The sequence below is a fragment of the Manis pentadactyla genome, chromosome 8 (genome assembly GCF_030020395.1).
Source record: "Manis pentadactyla isolate mManPen7 chromosome 8, mManPen7.hap1, whole genome shotgun sequence".
Taxonomy (NCBI): domain Eukaryota; kingdom Metazoa; phylum Chordata; class Mammalia; order Pholidota; family Manidae; genus Manis; species Manis pentadactyla.
In genome coordinates, this window is record NC_080026.1 from 104,525,536 (window position 1) to 104,542,341 (window position 16,806).

General features: G+C 34.5%; 1 protein-coding gene across 6 annotated transcripts in view; it reads left to right on the forward strand.

Moving 5' to 3' along the window:
- Positions 1 to 16,806, forward strand: part of EXOC6 (exocyst complex component 6) — a 263,797-nt gene that overhangs the window by 170,002 nt on the left and 76,989 nt on the right. For all 6 annotated transcript variants that reach the window (XM_057506080.1, XM_036880142.2, XM_057506081.1 and 3 more), the window contains 2 exons: positions 196 to 307; positions 827 to 961. In XM_057506080.1, coding sequence (XP_057362063.1) covers positions 196 to 307; positions 827 to 961 — 247 coding nt within the window. The remainder of the gene's footprint in view (positions 1 to 195; positions 308 to 826; positions 962 to 16,806) is intronic.

Consider the following 16,806-nt stretch of genomic DNA (forward strand, 5'->3'; position numbering starts at 1 on the left):
AAATAAACAGTTTTATTGAAAATGTCCCTTTTGTGAAATCAAGTTAAATTGGAATCTGATTTAATAAATATGGGTGATTGTGATTTATTTAAAGATACATAGAGGGGTGAGGTGGAGCAAATTACTTAAGTAAATTGTGTTTATTTAGGAGAAAGTGACTGTTACTAATAATATCAATAATACCTTCATTTTTAGCTCAACAGAAATAGATGATATGCTTAGAAAATCTACAAATCTTCTGCTGACCAGAACTCTGAGTAGCTGTTTACTGAACCTTATTAGGAAACCTCATATAGGTTTGACAGAGGTAGGTTAACTGTTCCATTATAGGAAACAATTATTATAAATTAAGTTATTGCTGAAAATCATCTTATAAAACTAGATTTCTATTTTTAATTTGTTAGTAGTAGTGGATTTGTTTAAAAAAAGCATCAGTATAATTCAAGCAATGTTTGTGAAAAGGATTTACATGGAGAACAGTAGATATAGAAGATGTTAGAACGTGTAGATTTATGACGGCCAGATTTGACATGAAAAGTGAGAATACTTTTTTTTTTTTTAACTTGGGGAATAAATAAAATTTTAAAAAGTACTTTGGAAAGTTATTTTAAATTAATTAGCAGTTAGGCTCTTGTCTGTTTTTAAATGATAATATTCATAAGCAATTTGCAGCAGGCTTTGAAATCAGGTAATCAGTTGTATTCTGTAATGTGAAAATTATGCAGAAACAGTACCGTTGCTGAAAGCAATAATCCTATCTTTAAAAATCAAATGGCTTTATATTCATGTAAGCTGCATTTAACCAGATATATTTTGTATTTTCTAGCTAGTGCAAATCATCATAAATACAACACACTTGGAGCAAGCTTGTAAATACCTTGAGGATTTTATAACTAACATTACAAATATTTCTCAAGAAACTATTCATACCACAAGACTTTATGGACTTTCTACTTTTAAGGTATGTAAAAATCTGACCAAAAGATTTAATTCAATAAATCTATAAGTAAGCTTTTAAAAATTCAGGCAGTTTTATATACATGATTTATTGTATTCCTCACAGTTGAAAATTAGAGGTAATCATTGTCAACAATGAGCAGGTAAAAAGTCAGTTCCTTTTTGGCATTTTAAACATTAAAATAGAGAACAGTATGTTTTCTACAGCTGTGTTACATATTGTTCATGTTTTCAACACTTACAATAGTGCTGAATCGATCTTACAATTTCTATTAATGTCTCACAGTTCAGTAATTAATTGTATATGAAATATGTATATATGTGTTTGTGTTTGGAAATTAAACATTAAGATGAATTAGATAAGTGCAAGGTTTGCTTTATGTCCTTTATTGACTCTAATCTGAAGAACAGTAAGTACTACCTTATTACATGTTCTTGAAGTCCTACCTATTTTTTTCTGAATGTAAAGATTTCTGTTTGTATATTGCTATGGGAAATACTGAAAGATTAATTAATGGCTGTTTTAAGCAGAATGGATGATAAATAATTTCATAAATTTGTTTTATAAACTTATTCATTTGAGGTCATACAGATAAGATACTGGCATAATGTCATAATATAAATCTCTCTGCATTAAATATTTTGTTAAACTAATATAAACCACTTACTGATCCCTTATCTTTAATATGCTTGCTAGTTTAAATTCATAGCCCTTTTTAAGTTTTATATTAAAAAGAATTTTCATGTTCCTACTCTTGTCTTATTATAAATTACCCAGCTTACCTCAAGATTATAGTATAATTATTTACATTTAAAAATTCAATGTACTTCTATTTAGAAATGACTAATTTAATATTAACAGTAATCAGACTTTGAAGGTATGAAATTCAGAAAGAAACCTAGGTCCCCAAAATTTCTGCCTGACCCCCAAATGTTATGCTCCTCTGGTGATTGTTGAACTCATGTAGTCATCCTGATACTTGAGGCACAAGTGCAGGAGATATCTGAGTGAGTGGATAGGTAAAATTAGTTACTAAAACTGAAACAAGCTGGACAAAACAGGCATTCATTTATTCAGATAGTACAGTACAGTAATTAAGGGCATATATTTACATTAGACTACTCTGTGACTTTGGGCACATTCTTTAATTTTAATGATTTCTGGTTTGTTATCTGTATAATTAGAATAGCAATAGATTACCTTCCTCATATAGTTATTATGAGGATTACAGGGTACACTTAGCACAGAACCACTTGTTGTATATCATCTATGCTCTGAGCACTCTATTAGGTGCTGGGAATATAGAAATGTATCCCTGCCCTCAAGAAACTCATAGGAGAAAAAACTGTAAAAACATGCTTGTCAGTATGGTGTAATAAGTACCATAATACAGGAAGAAACTCTACAAGTTCTTGGACATTTATTCATCCAAGGGCAAATAGATTATTTGCTTTTATATTAGGTTTTACTTAATTTTTCTTTTTCTTTATTGCTCTCTCTTATGTCCAAATGTTATACCCTATCAGGAAGAGATTTACTAAGGACTGGAGTTGTAAGCATGTTGAGCTGCTAAATTAAATTTAATAATCTTACTCTGTACTCTGATTAAAACATGAATTGCCTTGACATCTGGTGTATCTAGGGATCTTCAAGCAATTTTTCTGATCAGTTATAATAAGTCAAAGAACCAAAGATACTGGAATATGATGCTCTTATATTAAGGGATCTTTAATTATACTTCTCAAAATCTGCCTGTTGGGAGGGGATATTTTAAAATGTTAGTGCTAGCTTACCATTCCAGTGGTCCCTTAAGTTGTAGATATTTAGTTGAAACTACAACTGTCATAGAATATCCCTTGTGTTTTCTTGGAAATCAGGAAATCAAGTTCAGCCTGTATAAATAGTAGAGCATCCGTGTTTTTTGTTGTTTGTTTTTGTTCTCACACAGAACTCAGGAAGCCCTTTCTGTATTAAGATAGGAGAACAAGAGCAAGCTCAGTACATAAGGGTCAAGTATTCTTCACTTGTATTTTTGGTGTGTTTCAACAGGAATTTGTCTTGAACTCTGATATGAGGATGCAATTCAATAGTGAGAATTATTAAATCAAAAAGTGAATTAATGAGGGAGGTTGGGGGAATTTCCTTTCATAGTGAGTAGGCAGTCTGTTGCCTCTTTGATAGAGATGATTAAAGGACAGTCTTGATTACAGACATTAGCATGAATTGCTTAGTTAACCTATTAGCCTAATTCTTTTTAGTCCAGTGACCCTACCAAACATATTCCTACTTAGTTGCTTAATGATTATGGAAATAAGCACTTATCAGTCCTTTTACTCCTGCCTCCATTTATTTCCTTTCCAAAAAGCACATATGTATACACAGAGCATTTGATTTTATATCATATCTGTTTGCTTTATGAAATATTATGTAGACTATTCTGGAAGCTTGCCATTCATTTCCCTAAATCTGTGAGACAAAAGTGGTAGAGTAAGTAGTTCCTGCCCTCAAGCAGTACCTCGGCTTTTTAAAATTAACCTGGACCCACACTGAGATCTACTTGAAGCTAACAGAGGACTTCTAACTGAAAAGATTTGCATCAGAATTGGGGGGGAAAATGGGAATACCATTACCTTTTAAATCTGTCTGGTAGAAAAATGGCCAAGCTTTGACTCAGAGCTCTTTAACTTTGTTCTGTGGAGCTTTTCCAATCTGCCAGTATAAAGTGTCCTTTCCTTTTAAGTCCTGGCAGTGTTTGCAGCTGTAAGCATCCAGAAGGAATATGCCTCTGATTATTTTTCCAAGTTACCTTTTTAAAATCTGTTGATGACTATGTAGCAAAGTTACTTTTAGGATTATGATTAAAGTGACAGTAGTAAACTGACTTTGATTAAGGGCTTGAATTTCTCTTCCTATGGGGCAAGTACATGTACATAGACTTTTAAAAACCTTTATTAAAGTATAATATACATATTTAAGAATGCATAATTTTAAAGTGCACAAATTTTAAATATATACAGCTCACTTAGTTATTAGAGAGTGAACACAGACTTCTGCTTCCCAGTGTGGCATGTAAAGAACTTAGAGGTTGTCACTGTGGCCTGACAAGTAAAACGCTGGGAAAACTGAAAAATCAACCTTTCTTTGATTTGTCAGAGAAGTGAAATCATGGGGCAAACTGCTGCCCCCAGAATTAGGGAAACAGACAGGCAAACACAGAGAATCACAACTTAATGGAGCAGAAACCTCTGTAGGAACCACTATTGGAGTAGGGAAACCTGAACTGTAATTGACAAGTTGCTGGAGGCTTAGTGTGGACAAGTTTGAGAGTTAAAACTCCAGGGGGACCCAATCTCAGAGAGTCTCCACATTATTGTGAGTTTTACCTCCTGGAGTTCTGTCAGGTTCTCACGGTGAAGACTGGAGAAGAATTCTCTTGTGCTTCCATCAGGGGGAAGGGAAAAGGAACCATTTTGAACTATGCCAAGAGTGTTCTGTTCTTTAGGCATTCTATTCTCAGCAAGATCTAACCTCAAAAGAAGCCATTAACCAGTGCCTAAATTAAGCTACTGGGGGTTTATCAGAACCTAATCAAACTGGGAGAGGGGAAATAAACAACTCTAGCTGGCTCTAGCCATCCTGTCCCTCTAAGAGGTGGAAATTAGAAGCATGTGTGAGTTCACAGCTGAGGCACAAAAGACTTACAGACCTAATCATAGGACTACAGAACACTTCCCCTCCCCCTACACCTTACCACCACATTACTAAAGGCCAATTTACTGTAGTTACTTGCACCCTATTCATCATGTGTAGCTGTCAAGAAAAAAATTATAAGGCAGACTAAAAAACAAAAAGCAAAAAGCACAGTTTGAAGAGATAAAGCATTGAACTATATTCAGATACATCAGGGATATTGGAATTTTCAAACCAGGAATTTTTTTTTTAAACTATGATTATTATTCTAACACTTTAATGGATAAAGTAGACAACATTCAAGAACAGATGAGTAATGTAAGCAGAGAGAAAAATCCAAGAGTCAAAAACACCTTTCCTAGAGTAACAAAGATAAAAATTTCATCTGACTTCTCTTCATAAACTATGCAAACAAGAATAGAATGGAGTGAAATATTCAGTGTTTGAGAGAAAAATACCTACCAGCCTAGAATTTTATATCCTGTGAAATTATCCCAAACAGTGAAGGAGAAAAACAGAAATGGAGAAAATGTATTGCCAGTAGACCTGTCTTGCAAGAAAAAAGAGCCTCTTTAGAGATAAAATGATAGCGGTCAGAAACTTAGACCTACATGAAGAAAGGAAGAGTGTTAGAGAAAATGTAATATGAAAACTTTTATTTTTCTTGTTCTTAATTGATAACTGTTCAAAATAATAATAGCAAAATGTATTAAATTATGTATACTTAATATATATTTATGTATTGCGGAAGTGAATGACATTAAATTATGTATACTTAATATATATTTACGTATTGCAGAAGTGAATGACAGCAAGGGTCCAGAGAGAGGAATTAGGATAATTTTGTTATTATAAGTACTTGTACTACCCATGAAATGGTATAGTGTTATTTGAAAGTGGACTTGGAATAATTGTAGATGTACACTGAAAACTGTGGTGCAACTACTAATAAAGGTAAAAAAGAAAAAAAGTATAAATAATATGCTAAGAAAGAAAAGAAAATGGAATCACAAATGCTCAGTACAAAAGGCAGAAAAAGAATGGAATACAAAAGTAGAAACAAAGAACAAGTGCAATGAATAGAAAACAGTAAAAATATGGTGAATATTAATCCTGCTGTATCAGTAATCACTTAAAAAATTTTTTTTATTAAGGCATTATTGATATACACTCTTATGAAGGTTTCACATGAAAAAACAATATAGTTACTACATTTACCCTTATTATCGAGTCCCCACCCATACCCCATTGCAGTCACTGTCCATCAGTGCAGCAAGATGCCACAGATCCACTGTGTGCCTTCTCTGTGCTACACTGTTCTCCCCATGATCCCCCACACCATGTGTACTAAACATAATACCCCTCAATCCTCTTCTCCCTCCCTCCCCACCCACCCTCTCCCACCTCTCCCCTTTGGTAACTGCTAGTTCCTTCTTGGAGTCTCTAAGTCTGCTGCTATTTTGTTCCTTCAGTTTTGCTTCATTGTTATACTCCACAAATGAGGGAAATCATTTGGCACTTTTCTTTCTCTTCCTGGCTTATTTCACTAAGCATAATGTCCTCCAGCCCCATCCATGTTGTTGCAAATGGTAGGATCAATAATCACTTTAAACATCAGTGGTCTAAAAACACCAGTTGAAAGACAGAGCTTGTCAGAGTGGCTCAGTAAAGCAAGACCCAACTATATTTTGTTTACAAAATGCACTTGAAGCTTTCCTACTAAGGCAAGGATGTCCCCTCTCATTACTCTTTTTCAATATCATACTGATGGTCCTAGTTACTGCAATGGAAAAAAAAAAGGAAACAAAAGATGCCAATTGGGAAGGGAGAAATAAAACCATCTTTGTTTGACATCAAGATGACGTGATTGTCTATGTAGAAAGTCCAAAAGGGAAAAAAAAATCTTGGAACCAGTTAGCAACTATAGCAAGGTTTCAAGATACAAGGTTAATGTACAAAAGTCAATAGCTTTCCTATTGCTTACAAACTCAATATTATCAAGATACCGTTTCTTCCCTACTTAATCTTTATATTAAGGGCATTTCTCTTCAAAATCTTAGCAAGTTATTCTGTGGATATACTCAAACTGATTCTAAAGTTTATATGGAGAGGCAAAAGCCCCAGAATAGCCAACACAGTGTTGAAGGACAAGAACAAACTGGAGAATTGACACCACCCATATTTAAAATTACTATAAAGACAGTGTTGTATTGACCAAAGAATAGACACATAGATTATGGAACCAAATAGAGAGCCCAGAATTAGACCCACATAAATATATTCAACTGGTCTTTGACGAAGAAGCAAAGGCAATACAATGAAGCAAAGTTAGTCTTCTCAACAAATGGTGCTAGAACAACTGGATGTTCACAGCAAAGAAATGAATCTAGATACATGCCTTACACCATTCACAAAAATTAACTCAAAATGGATCATAGACCTAAGTGTAAAATGCAAAATTGTAAAACTCCCAGAAGTTAACATTGGAGAAAATCTAGATGACCTTGGGTGGCAATGACCTTTTAGATACAGCACCAAAGGTGTGATCCATGAAATAAATAATTGATTGACCTTTATTAAAATTAAAACTTATATTCTGCAAAAGACATCTTCAAGATAATGAGAAGACAAGCCACAGACTGGGAGAAAATATTTGTAAAAGACATATCAGGTGAAGGACTGTCATTCAAAATATGCATGAAAGAACTCTTAAAATCCAACCATAAGAAAATGACCAACTCAATTAAAAAATGGCAAAAGACCTGAACAGATACTTCACCAAAAAAGATATATAAAAGGCAAGTATGCATATGAAAAGATGCTCTACATCATATATTATTAGGGAAATGCAAACTAAAACAATGAGATACTAGTGCATACCTATTATAATGGCCAAAATCCAAAACACTCACACCATCAGATGTTGGTGAGAATGTGGAGCAACAGAATCTAGTGGGGATGCAAAATGGTACAACCACTTTGGAAGACAGATTAACTAAGCATACTCTTACCATGCAATCCACCAATTACATTCCTTTTATACCCAGTGAACCATAAACTTATGTCCACACAAAAACCAGCACACGGATGATTATAGCAGCTTTATTCCTAATTGCCAAAACTTGGAAGCAACCAAGATGTCCTTCAGTAAGTGAATAGATGAATAAATTGTGGTATATCCAGGCAATGGAATATTATTCAATAAAAAGCAATCAAAAGCTATCAAGCTATGAAAAGACATGGAGGAACTTTAAGTGCCATATTACTAAGTAAAAGAAGCCAATCTGAGAAGGCTACATATTGTATGATTCCAACTATATGATATCCTGGAAAAGGCAAAACTATAGAGTTACTAAAAATTCAGTGGTTGCCATGGGTAGCAGGGAAGGGAAAGATGAATAGATAGAGCACAGAGGATTTTTAGGGCAGTAAAACTACTCTGTATGATACTGTAATGGTGGATGCGTGTCATTACACTTTTGTCCAAACCCATTGAATGTGCAGCACCAAGAGTGAACCGTAGTGCAAACTATGGACTGTGGATGATAATGGTGTGTCAATGTAGGTTCATTGAGTGTAACAAATGTACCACTCTGGTGTGGCACTTTGATAGTGGCAAAGACCATGTGAATGTGGGGACAGGAAGTATATGGGATATCTCTGTACGTTTCCACTACTTTTCTGTGAATCTAAAACTGCTCTAAAAAATAAATTCTATTTAAGTTGAAAAAGAAAGTTAACTCACCAATGTAGTTACAAGGTCAAGAAATAAACATTAGTAGTATTGTAGAAGTTTCCTCATCCCTCCTCCCAGTCATTATCTCTTCTTCTCTCAGCACTGATTTTAACAGTACTGATTATTTTTTTGTCTGTTTTTGAGCTCTATTTATATGGAATCATTCAGAGTGCATCTTTTTGTGTGTCTTACTTCACTCAGTGTGATTTGGAATATTTAATTTTTGTTGTTGCTTATAGCTGTAATTTGTTTATTTTCTATTCAGTATAGTATCCCATTATGGAATTTACTACAGCTTACTTATTGGTATGTGAATTGCAATATCACTTTTGGCTATTCAGAGACTCTTTTGACTTCCCTCCTAGTTACTGACTGTATAAGTGACATCTGAGTAACTGAAGTGTTAGTGTATAAGTAAAGTAAAATTTATATATTTTTTTGTAGTAAAGATAGAAATTCATAAACTGGTAGAATCACACATTTAAAACTAGTAAGGAATTAGGAAATCTTTAAATTTCTCATTTAAATTAGAATTGTTATTTTACATATATAAAATTGATTTATTATTGCTTTGCAAGAACACTTGCAGTATTAATTCTTCACTGATTAATTGCATTTCCACTTCTGATTACTTATACACTTTGTGTATTTCCTTTTGTGATATTAGTGGAGTGTTCCTTTGTACAGTTTCTTGTTTGTGCAAATTGTCATTTTTTAAAGGCAATACATATAACATTTATTTCTCTTGTCATCTGCTACCATCTTCTCCTTTTGACATATTCCCCCATCAGAGCAGGCTGCATAAGGCAGATTTATGGTAGCAGCTGATTTAATGCAGTTGAATGACAAAATCCTAAGAGGTAGATCAGAAAAAAGCAAAAAGCAAAAGCTTAAATATTACTAAATAGAATACATAATTAGGTTATTTATACAGAGAAGTAAATAATTGGGATGCTACTTTGTCAAAAACATAAAAGGTAACAGAAAAAAAAGCATTTTTTCAGTTCTATAAACAAAGGAGGGAGATCAACAAGATTTATAGATTACCACAACCCCATTGATACATAAAAGTGCTCAGCTTTGTGTTTTTCTGTAATTTATCATCAGTAATAAGTTAATTATGACAAGTGCCTCTTATTAAGGTTGTGGAAAGCAGAAATGGGGAAGGAAATGTTTGAAGAGTACTTAAAAAAGCTATTTATATCAGATAATTTGCAAACTGATGACAAATAACCTAGATTACCTAAGCAGTGGTAGATACTGCTACAAAGCCCCGAAGCCATTCTTTAGCACTTTTGAGGTTCTAAAGCCTCTGAAAATTGGAAAGGCAAAAAATGTATCACCCATCTTTTAAAAAGGAGAAGGAGAGAATTTAGGTAATTTGAGAATTAGAAAATTATTCCGTTTATATTAACCTACTTTATATTAAGAATCCTAGATAATCCAGAAGCTGACTTTTGAATTATTCTAGACTGGTTGTAGCTCGGAACCTATAGTGCCCTTTCCTGTGTATCGCTAGAAGTGGAGTGGCTAAGCAAGTAGCTCCATAAGGAATTCAGGTTTTTCTAGGACAGGTTACTTTGATAAGGAACAAGAATTGAATACTTTGTCCTGTCTAAAGTAAGGCTTTGATTGTATTCCAAAAGACATTCTTGTGAACAAAGCATTGCTTTCAAGTTTTCATCTAAACTGATAGCTTTGGCCTGGGAAGATATATTAAATGGTGTGTTTTGGTCAAAAATATATTTCTGTTGTACTGTGCTAGTTGCTGAGGAGATGTGCAATGGTTCTTAATCACAAGGATTTTTTTAATCTAAAAGGGCAGATAGCTACAGACAAATAATTACAATATATAATAAGTAGATAAATTTGGTCCTGTAGACATGTTTGATTTGGTTTTGTAGCATTTTGAATTTGAATGCCTTTAGATGAGATTTATGCTCTATACTCTCCTGCCTGCCACAGTCACCTTGATAGTCATTCAGTTTACCTGCTTAGACCCTAACATTATTTGGATATTTGCATCAGTTTTGAGCTTGGGTAGATGGGATTGCAATCAGCAGAGATAAGGGAAGGGAGAAACTGGTATAAACCCATCTGCAGAAGCTAGAAAGCTCAAGATCAGAAAGTTCAAAGATCCTGAACTTAAAATACAGTGACCCAAAAGGAGGAGTGTAAATCATGTTTAGTCATTTTGTGTTAATCATGCATATTTTATTTAAAAGTTGTGTTGGTTTTCGTGTGTTTTGAATGTCTGTCCTAGGGAAAAATAAAATTCCTTCTAGAAGCAGTTGGTGTCGGTTCCTTAAATTTCTATCTTCAAGCTTCTTTCTGGCTCATTTGGGCCGTGGCTTTCTCTGTGGCACTCAGCTTGCATTATCTAACTCTAGGTACCCTAAGAAGTGCTTTGGATTTGCTCTGTGGAAAATTTTTTGATATAATTAACTATACCCTATCATATTAACCTATATCTCTAATAGAATGTTTAGTATACTGTTTTTGTCTTGCTGACTTTAGAACTGTAAGATCACACATTTCTGACTTACACTCCATGTTGACTATGTTCTTTTATGAAGAAAAATCTTTTAAAGAGATTTCTAGAAGTTTATGAAAACTCTAAGTATTCTAATAATATCTTTTGGCTTTTTACATTTGACTTAATATTTCATTGTGGAGCAGATATTGAGCTTTGTTTAATCCAGAGTGTTATTGATCAAGTGGTAGTATGTGAACTGCATGTGTATAAGGTATAATACATATCCTAAAACCATCAACTTACCATAATACTGTAGTACGATGAAAAAACCTGGTAAAAAGCAACCATTTCACTAAATTAATGTGAAGAATAAGTGAGCAAATTATTTTTTTATTTTAATTTTAGGAACCAAATATAAGAATAAAAGAACTTCCTTTGATTGTCAACTGATATCTAAATAATCTAAATAAAAAAATGATAATTTCTTAAATTGGTTCTTCTTTCTGCCTATAATTTTTTATGGTGCTACCATATTTCTTGCCTTCTTTCCTGGAAAATCTTGAGTTTTTTCAGGTGTATTTCTTTTTAATTGCTCTTGTCACTTCCCTTCCCCTGTCATAAGTAATTCCTATGGTTCTCTATGTTTAGTCTTATGTATTTTTCTACCTCTGTCCATAGTGTCAGTAGTGACATTGGCTAATGAGTTAGTTGCCATATGCTACTAACATTTAGAGGTTTTTAGATCAAGATCATAGATTGGAACATTATTTCTTGAATTAGAGCAGGAAGAAATTAGCTAGGGAGAATAGTTCCTTTGTTTTGAAAGTTCCAACTTCATGTCCTGCTTAGATTTTTAAGGCTCAGAAAAATATCAGATAAGTGTTCCCCTTGTTCTAAATGAATTATGTTAAATCTAACTTTTTTCCAGAATGTTCAATAAAATGTTTCAAATAAACACTTATATTAATCAGGGCTATTAACAGAATTGACAGGAACTGGCAGAAAAATCAACTCAAACTGTCTTAATAAACAGAAATTATTAGCCAGTGTGATTGCAAAGTCCAAGAACAGGGAAGATTTCATGTGAGGCTAAAACCAGCTGCTCAGGAGATGTTACTAAGGACCCAGAGTACCTCCATCTTTCAACTCTATGCAGTTTTGGCCTCATGGTGGTCTAGCTGCTATCAGCTCTCCAGTTCTGGTACAATATGCTGCCTGGCCACAGTTCTAAACCTTATACCCTCATGTCCTATCATCTAAAGGAAGCCAGAGTATGTCCCTCTGCTAGCTGCTATGGAGCTCTCTGTGGATAAGAGGATGGTAATTGCTAATTGACTTAAACTTATCAGGATCTTTCCTAGGAGCTAGATACAGGTTTAATCTTGTCTAGACCAAACAGAGCTGTGAATGGGGGCAGAGAGATTTTCCAAAATGTATTTGGGGCCTGTTCCAAGAAGGGGGAAATCTTTTATAGAACTTGCTTACCAAATAATTCAGTGTATCCCTGTGTGTAAGTACAGGAAAAGTTACAACGAAAATTTCTTTCTTTTCTTGCTTCTATTTCTTTAAAAATAAAATATAGCAAATCAGTTCATGCACATATGTTTCCTAATGATTATATTTGCCTGGATTATAAAATAACAGTTTCATAGTCCTTAGCAAAGTCCTTTCAGGTTTGACTTTAAAAATGTTCCTGCCTATAACTGCTGTCTGAAATTTTTCTTTCACACAACGCAGCCACGGACCCTTAGGTTTCTTTGTTGTAACAGCCTGAAAGCATTAATACATTTTAAAAAATACAAAATACCTCCCATCAAAATTTCATTTAACATGTTGAGAAAAGTTATCTTGACCTCAATAGTTTATGGAAAAAGTAGAACCTGCCCTTGGTGTCCCCTCAGAAGATAGATTAATTAGCAAAGTGCTAGATAGTAACAACAAAAGGTGACAAATAATTTTTTGTTTTCCTCTTTAGTTTTGCTTAGTTCTTTTTCAGAAAATCAGTAGTTTTTGAACCACTTTACCCAGAAAGCATAATTATAATGACTTCATTTGACTATAATGTTAATAGTTTCATCATCATTTTCATAATTTTTCTTCCCTTAAGTAAATAAAATGTTTGTTTTCCCTCATGACTTAAAAATTTCTAGATATTTAGTTCCTTTCCCCATCTCAGCTTTGGGCTAATGTTTTAATTATCCCATTTTGCTTTAAAAAATCCAGGAAAATGTGAAATCTTTATTTTAATAAAATTCCATATAGTAAAATGGAAATTAAGAAGTATATCATTGATTTTAAAGGTAGATTTAAATTAGGATTGTAAAAGAATGGCCATTTGTTAAAAATGTAAAACTTCACCAAGTACCTTACTCTGTAAGTTTGGAGGAGAGGAGTCTCTTGATACTCTTTCCCTCCCTGCCTACATTAGGAAAAAAAAGCAAGATAAATCATACATAGCAGTGTGGATGCAGGTGGGAGTGTAGCAGAGGATAGGAGCAATAGGACTCCAAATTTTCTTTGCCTGGTGAGAGAAGGGAAGTGAGGTGAGTATTACAGTATGATTGTACTGTTCTGAGCTGTAGGCCTCCTTTATCTGGCTACCATCTGGAATTACAGTATAACTTCAATTCTATAGTGACCAATATCTGCTTTGATTCAGTAAAGGTAGTGAGAAATGAAATAAATGGGCCAATGATAAACACTGGGGCGAAATACAAAGTAGTAAATAAATATTTCTATATTGCTCTAAAAAATTGGCATAGAAGTGATATCATTAAGATGTGTCATGCATGGTTCTGTTGGCCATAGCATTTGCCATCTTGGGTACCTGTCCTTGATGCTGTTAGGTTGAAAAACGATGTCTATATTAGAGCTGTGGCTCATGCACATTAAATATGACCCCCTTTTCTATTTCACCACTGTTCGATGTTTACAAAAATCATTCTGTGAATGTTTAAAATCCTATCTTTTCTCCCTTACATGCAAATAACTACATACATTAAGTTAATGTGGGCAATTTGGATAGCTTGCATTGTTGGTGTACTAATTGTCTTCACACAGTTCACTTAATAAACATTTATTGGTCATTACTGGGTGCCCAACACTAGAAGGTGTAAGAAAACTAACTTTTTTTTGATCACCTACTGGGTGCCAAGTACCGTTGGGTTCTTTACATTAATTATAGAAGCTTGTGTAATCCTCAAAATAGCCCTCTGAGGTAGTGATGATGATTCTCTAAAGACAAGAAAGCTAGGGATTGCAAAAGTTAAGTGATTTGCTCAAGATGTAAAGAGAAGTGAAATGGTGGAAATCAAATGCCTTCCCATTTTCTCAAACCCCTAGCCCGTATTCTTTATGGGCTATTTCTCCATTATTCATTATTAGCAGGCTGGTGATTTTGTAGATGGCCACAAACCCCTTGACATGTCTCTCATTGAGAAATGGGGATTCATGTCCCCTTCCCCTGAATCTGGGCAGGCTTATGACTGCTTTCAACAGTAAAGTACAGTGAAAATAATGTGAGACTCCTGAGGCTAGGACGTAAAGGGCAATGGTGCTTTCACCTCATACCAAGCACAGAACACACATGCCTGTAGGCCTGAGATGCCATGGAAGATTGCAGGTATCCCACAGTCACCATGCTGTGAGGAAGCCATGTCACATGGAAGGCTGCACACCCCAGGTGACAGACATGTAAGTGGAGAAACCTCCAGATGATTCTAACCTCTAGCTGTTGAGTGTCATTGTTTGCATTCAGATTGTCCCAGCTGAGGTCCCAGATACAGTGGAGCAGAGTCATCCCCACTCTTCTCTGCATTTCTTACCCCTAAACCTGTGAGTGTAATAAAATGCTTATTATTTTAAGCCACTAAGATTTTGGGGGTAGTTTGTTACTCAACAGTAGTAACTGGAACAGCAAGTGACATAAATCTGCTTTCCAGCCCACATGATTCCTCCTTTTTTGCTGTACTTTTGCCACACACATAGTCAACACAAATTTGTTAATATTCATTCATTCCATGATTATCGTACTTGTGGTACTTTCCTATCCCAACTAGGTTATAAACTTTGTCAAGACAAGAGTGACTTAAAATTTTTTAGCAAATACTCATGTATTGCCAACACTGTTCTAGGTGTTGGGGATCTGTCAGTGCACAAATGATCAACAAACTTCCCACCTTAATGAGGCTGACGTTTCAGTGAATGTTTTGTACCTACGTTACTCAGAGTGCCAAACATACAGTGGCTGATATAGTGTTACAGATGAACACTAATGTTAAGCTTCTCAATCTTAGGAATTTTCTGAGATTTGAATTACAGAGCAATTGGTAATAGAAACTAACAGTTTAAGTTGCTGTAACTGTTTTGAGTCAGAGCTCATTTTGCTACTGCTATATTTAGTAGCGCATCATTAAAATTTCAATAAAACTAGCTTATCTTAAATTCCTATTTTATCTAAAGCAGTGTTTATTTCTACTTCTGTAATTGAGGAAAGAAACCGTTGAAAGCTTTTACTGTGTGTGTTGAATTTGTGTTAGACCTCTGAATGAGGAGAGAAGACAAATCTGTCTTGAAATTCCTGTCCCTGTCCTACTGTGAAGGCAGGTGTAAAAGCACTTGGTTTTCTTCAGCCCAGTGTGGCAATGAGTAATGAGTGGTTAGACATTGTGGAACTGGAGGAAAGCAAAAGCATTGAAATGTGGAAATGGCACATTTTAGTTGTTCATGTTTCCTTTCTCTTACATTGTTCTTCTGAAAAATTTTTAAGGCATGTAAACCAAAATACCTAGTAAGGGTTCCTGGTTATATTTTTTAAAATTGCAACTCAAATGACATCCTCTCCAACAAGGCTTTTACCAAATAAGTAATAATTATTTCCTTCTTTTTTCACTCTAGATGCTTTGTAAAACCTCTACTATAGCATTAGTCATGTTTTGTTATACAATAGTCTTACTTTTTCTCAGGGGATACATGCTGAGACCCCCAGTGGATGCCTGAAACTGTGGATTGTGTAACCTTATATGTACTGTGTTTTTTCTTATACATACATACCTGTGATAAAGCTCAATATATAAATTAGGCACAGTAAGATATTAACAATAACTAATAATAAAATAGAACAAGTATAGTAATATACTATCATAAAAGTTATGTTAGACTCTTCCAAAATATCTTATTGTGCTGAACTCACCTTTTCTTCTTGTGGTAATATGAGATGATAAAATACCTAGATGATGAGATGAAGTGAGGTGAATTATGTAGGCATTGTGATGTAGCATTGGCTCCTGTTGACCTCCTGATGATATGTCAGGGAGGATCATCTGCTTCTGGACTGAAGTTGACTGTGTGTAACTGAAACCACACAAAGTGAAACCATATTATAACTCTCCCTGGATTGTGAGGTCCTTGAAGGTGGGAGCCGTCTTACTCAGCCAGTGACTTTACAGTGCTCTTATTCATAGACATGATATAAAATTACATGTTAGGTTAAACTGTATTCACATGTAATATGTGACTAACAATAGTGGTATTTATGTCTATTTTTTAGTTAAGGTAAGAATCTAAATAGGTATTAGTTTTTCCAGAAACATCACATTATCTCCCACTCCCCCCATCAAATTACATTTAGCTAGAAAGCTTTCTGACCAAGGTGGTAACTTGTCTACCCTCCTTAAGGAGGTTAAAAAAAAAAAATCCTAGAAAGGCAGAGATCTAGTTTTAACTTTAAAAATGCTCCCTGTCCAAGTCTATGTGAGCCTTTAAAAGAAAAGCGTAGGCATGGGGGTCTTTTGCCCTGGTCCCAAAGGCATCAATGCCTAGCCTTCAGCCCCCAGTATTCCTCATGCCATTCTATCAGAGTGCTGCTGTCTTGGGGAGAACCCACAACTATCATTTCTTCTTCCAGTTTCTTAATTTGGAAGTTTAGATTATTGATTTAATATCTTC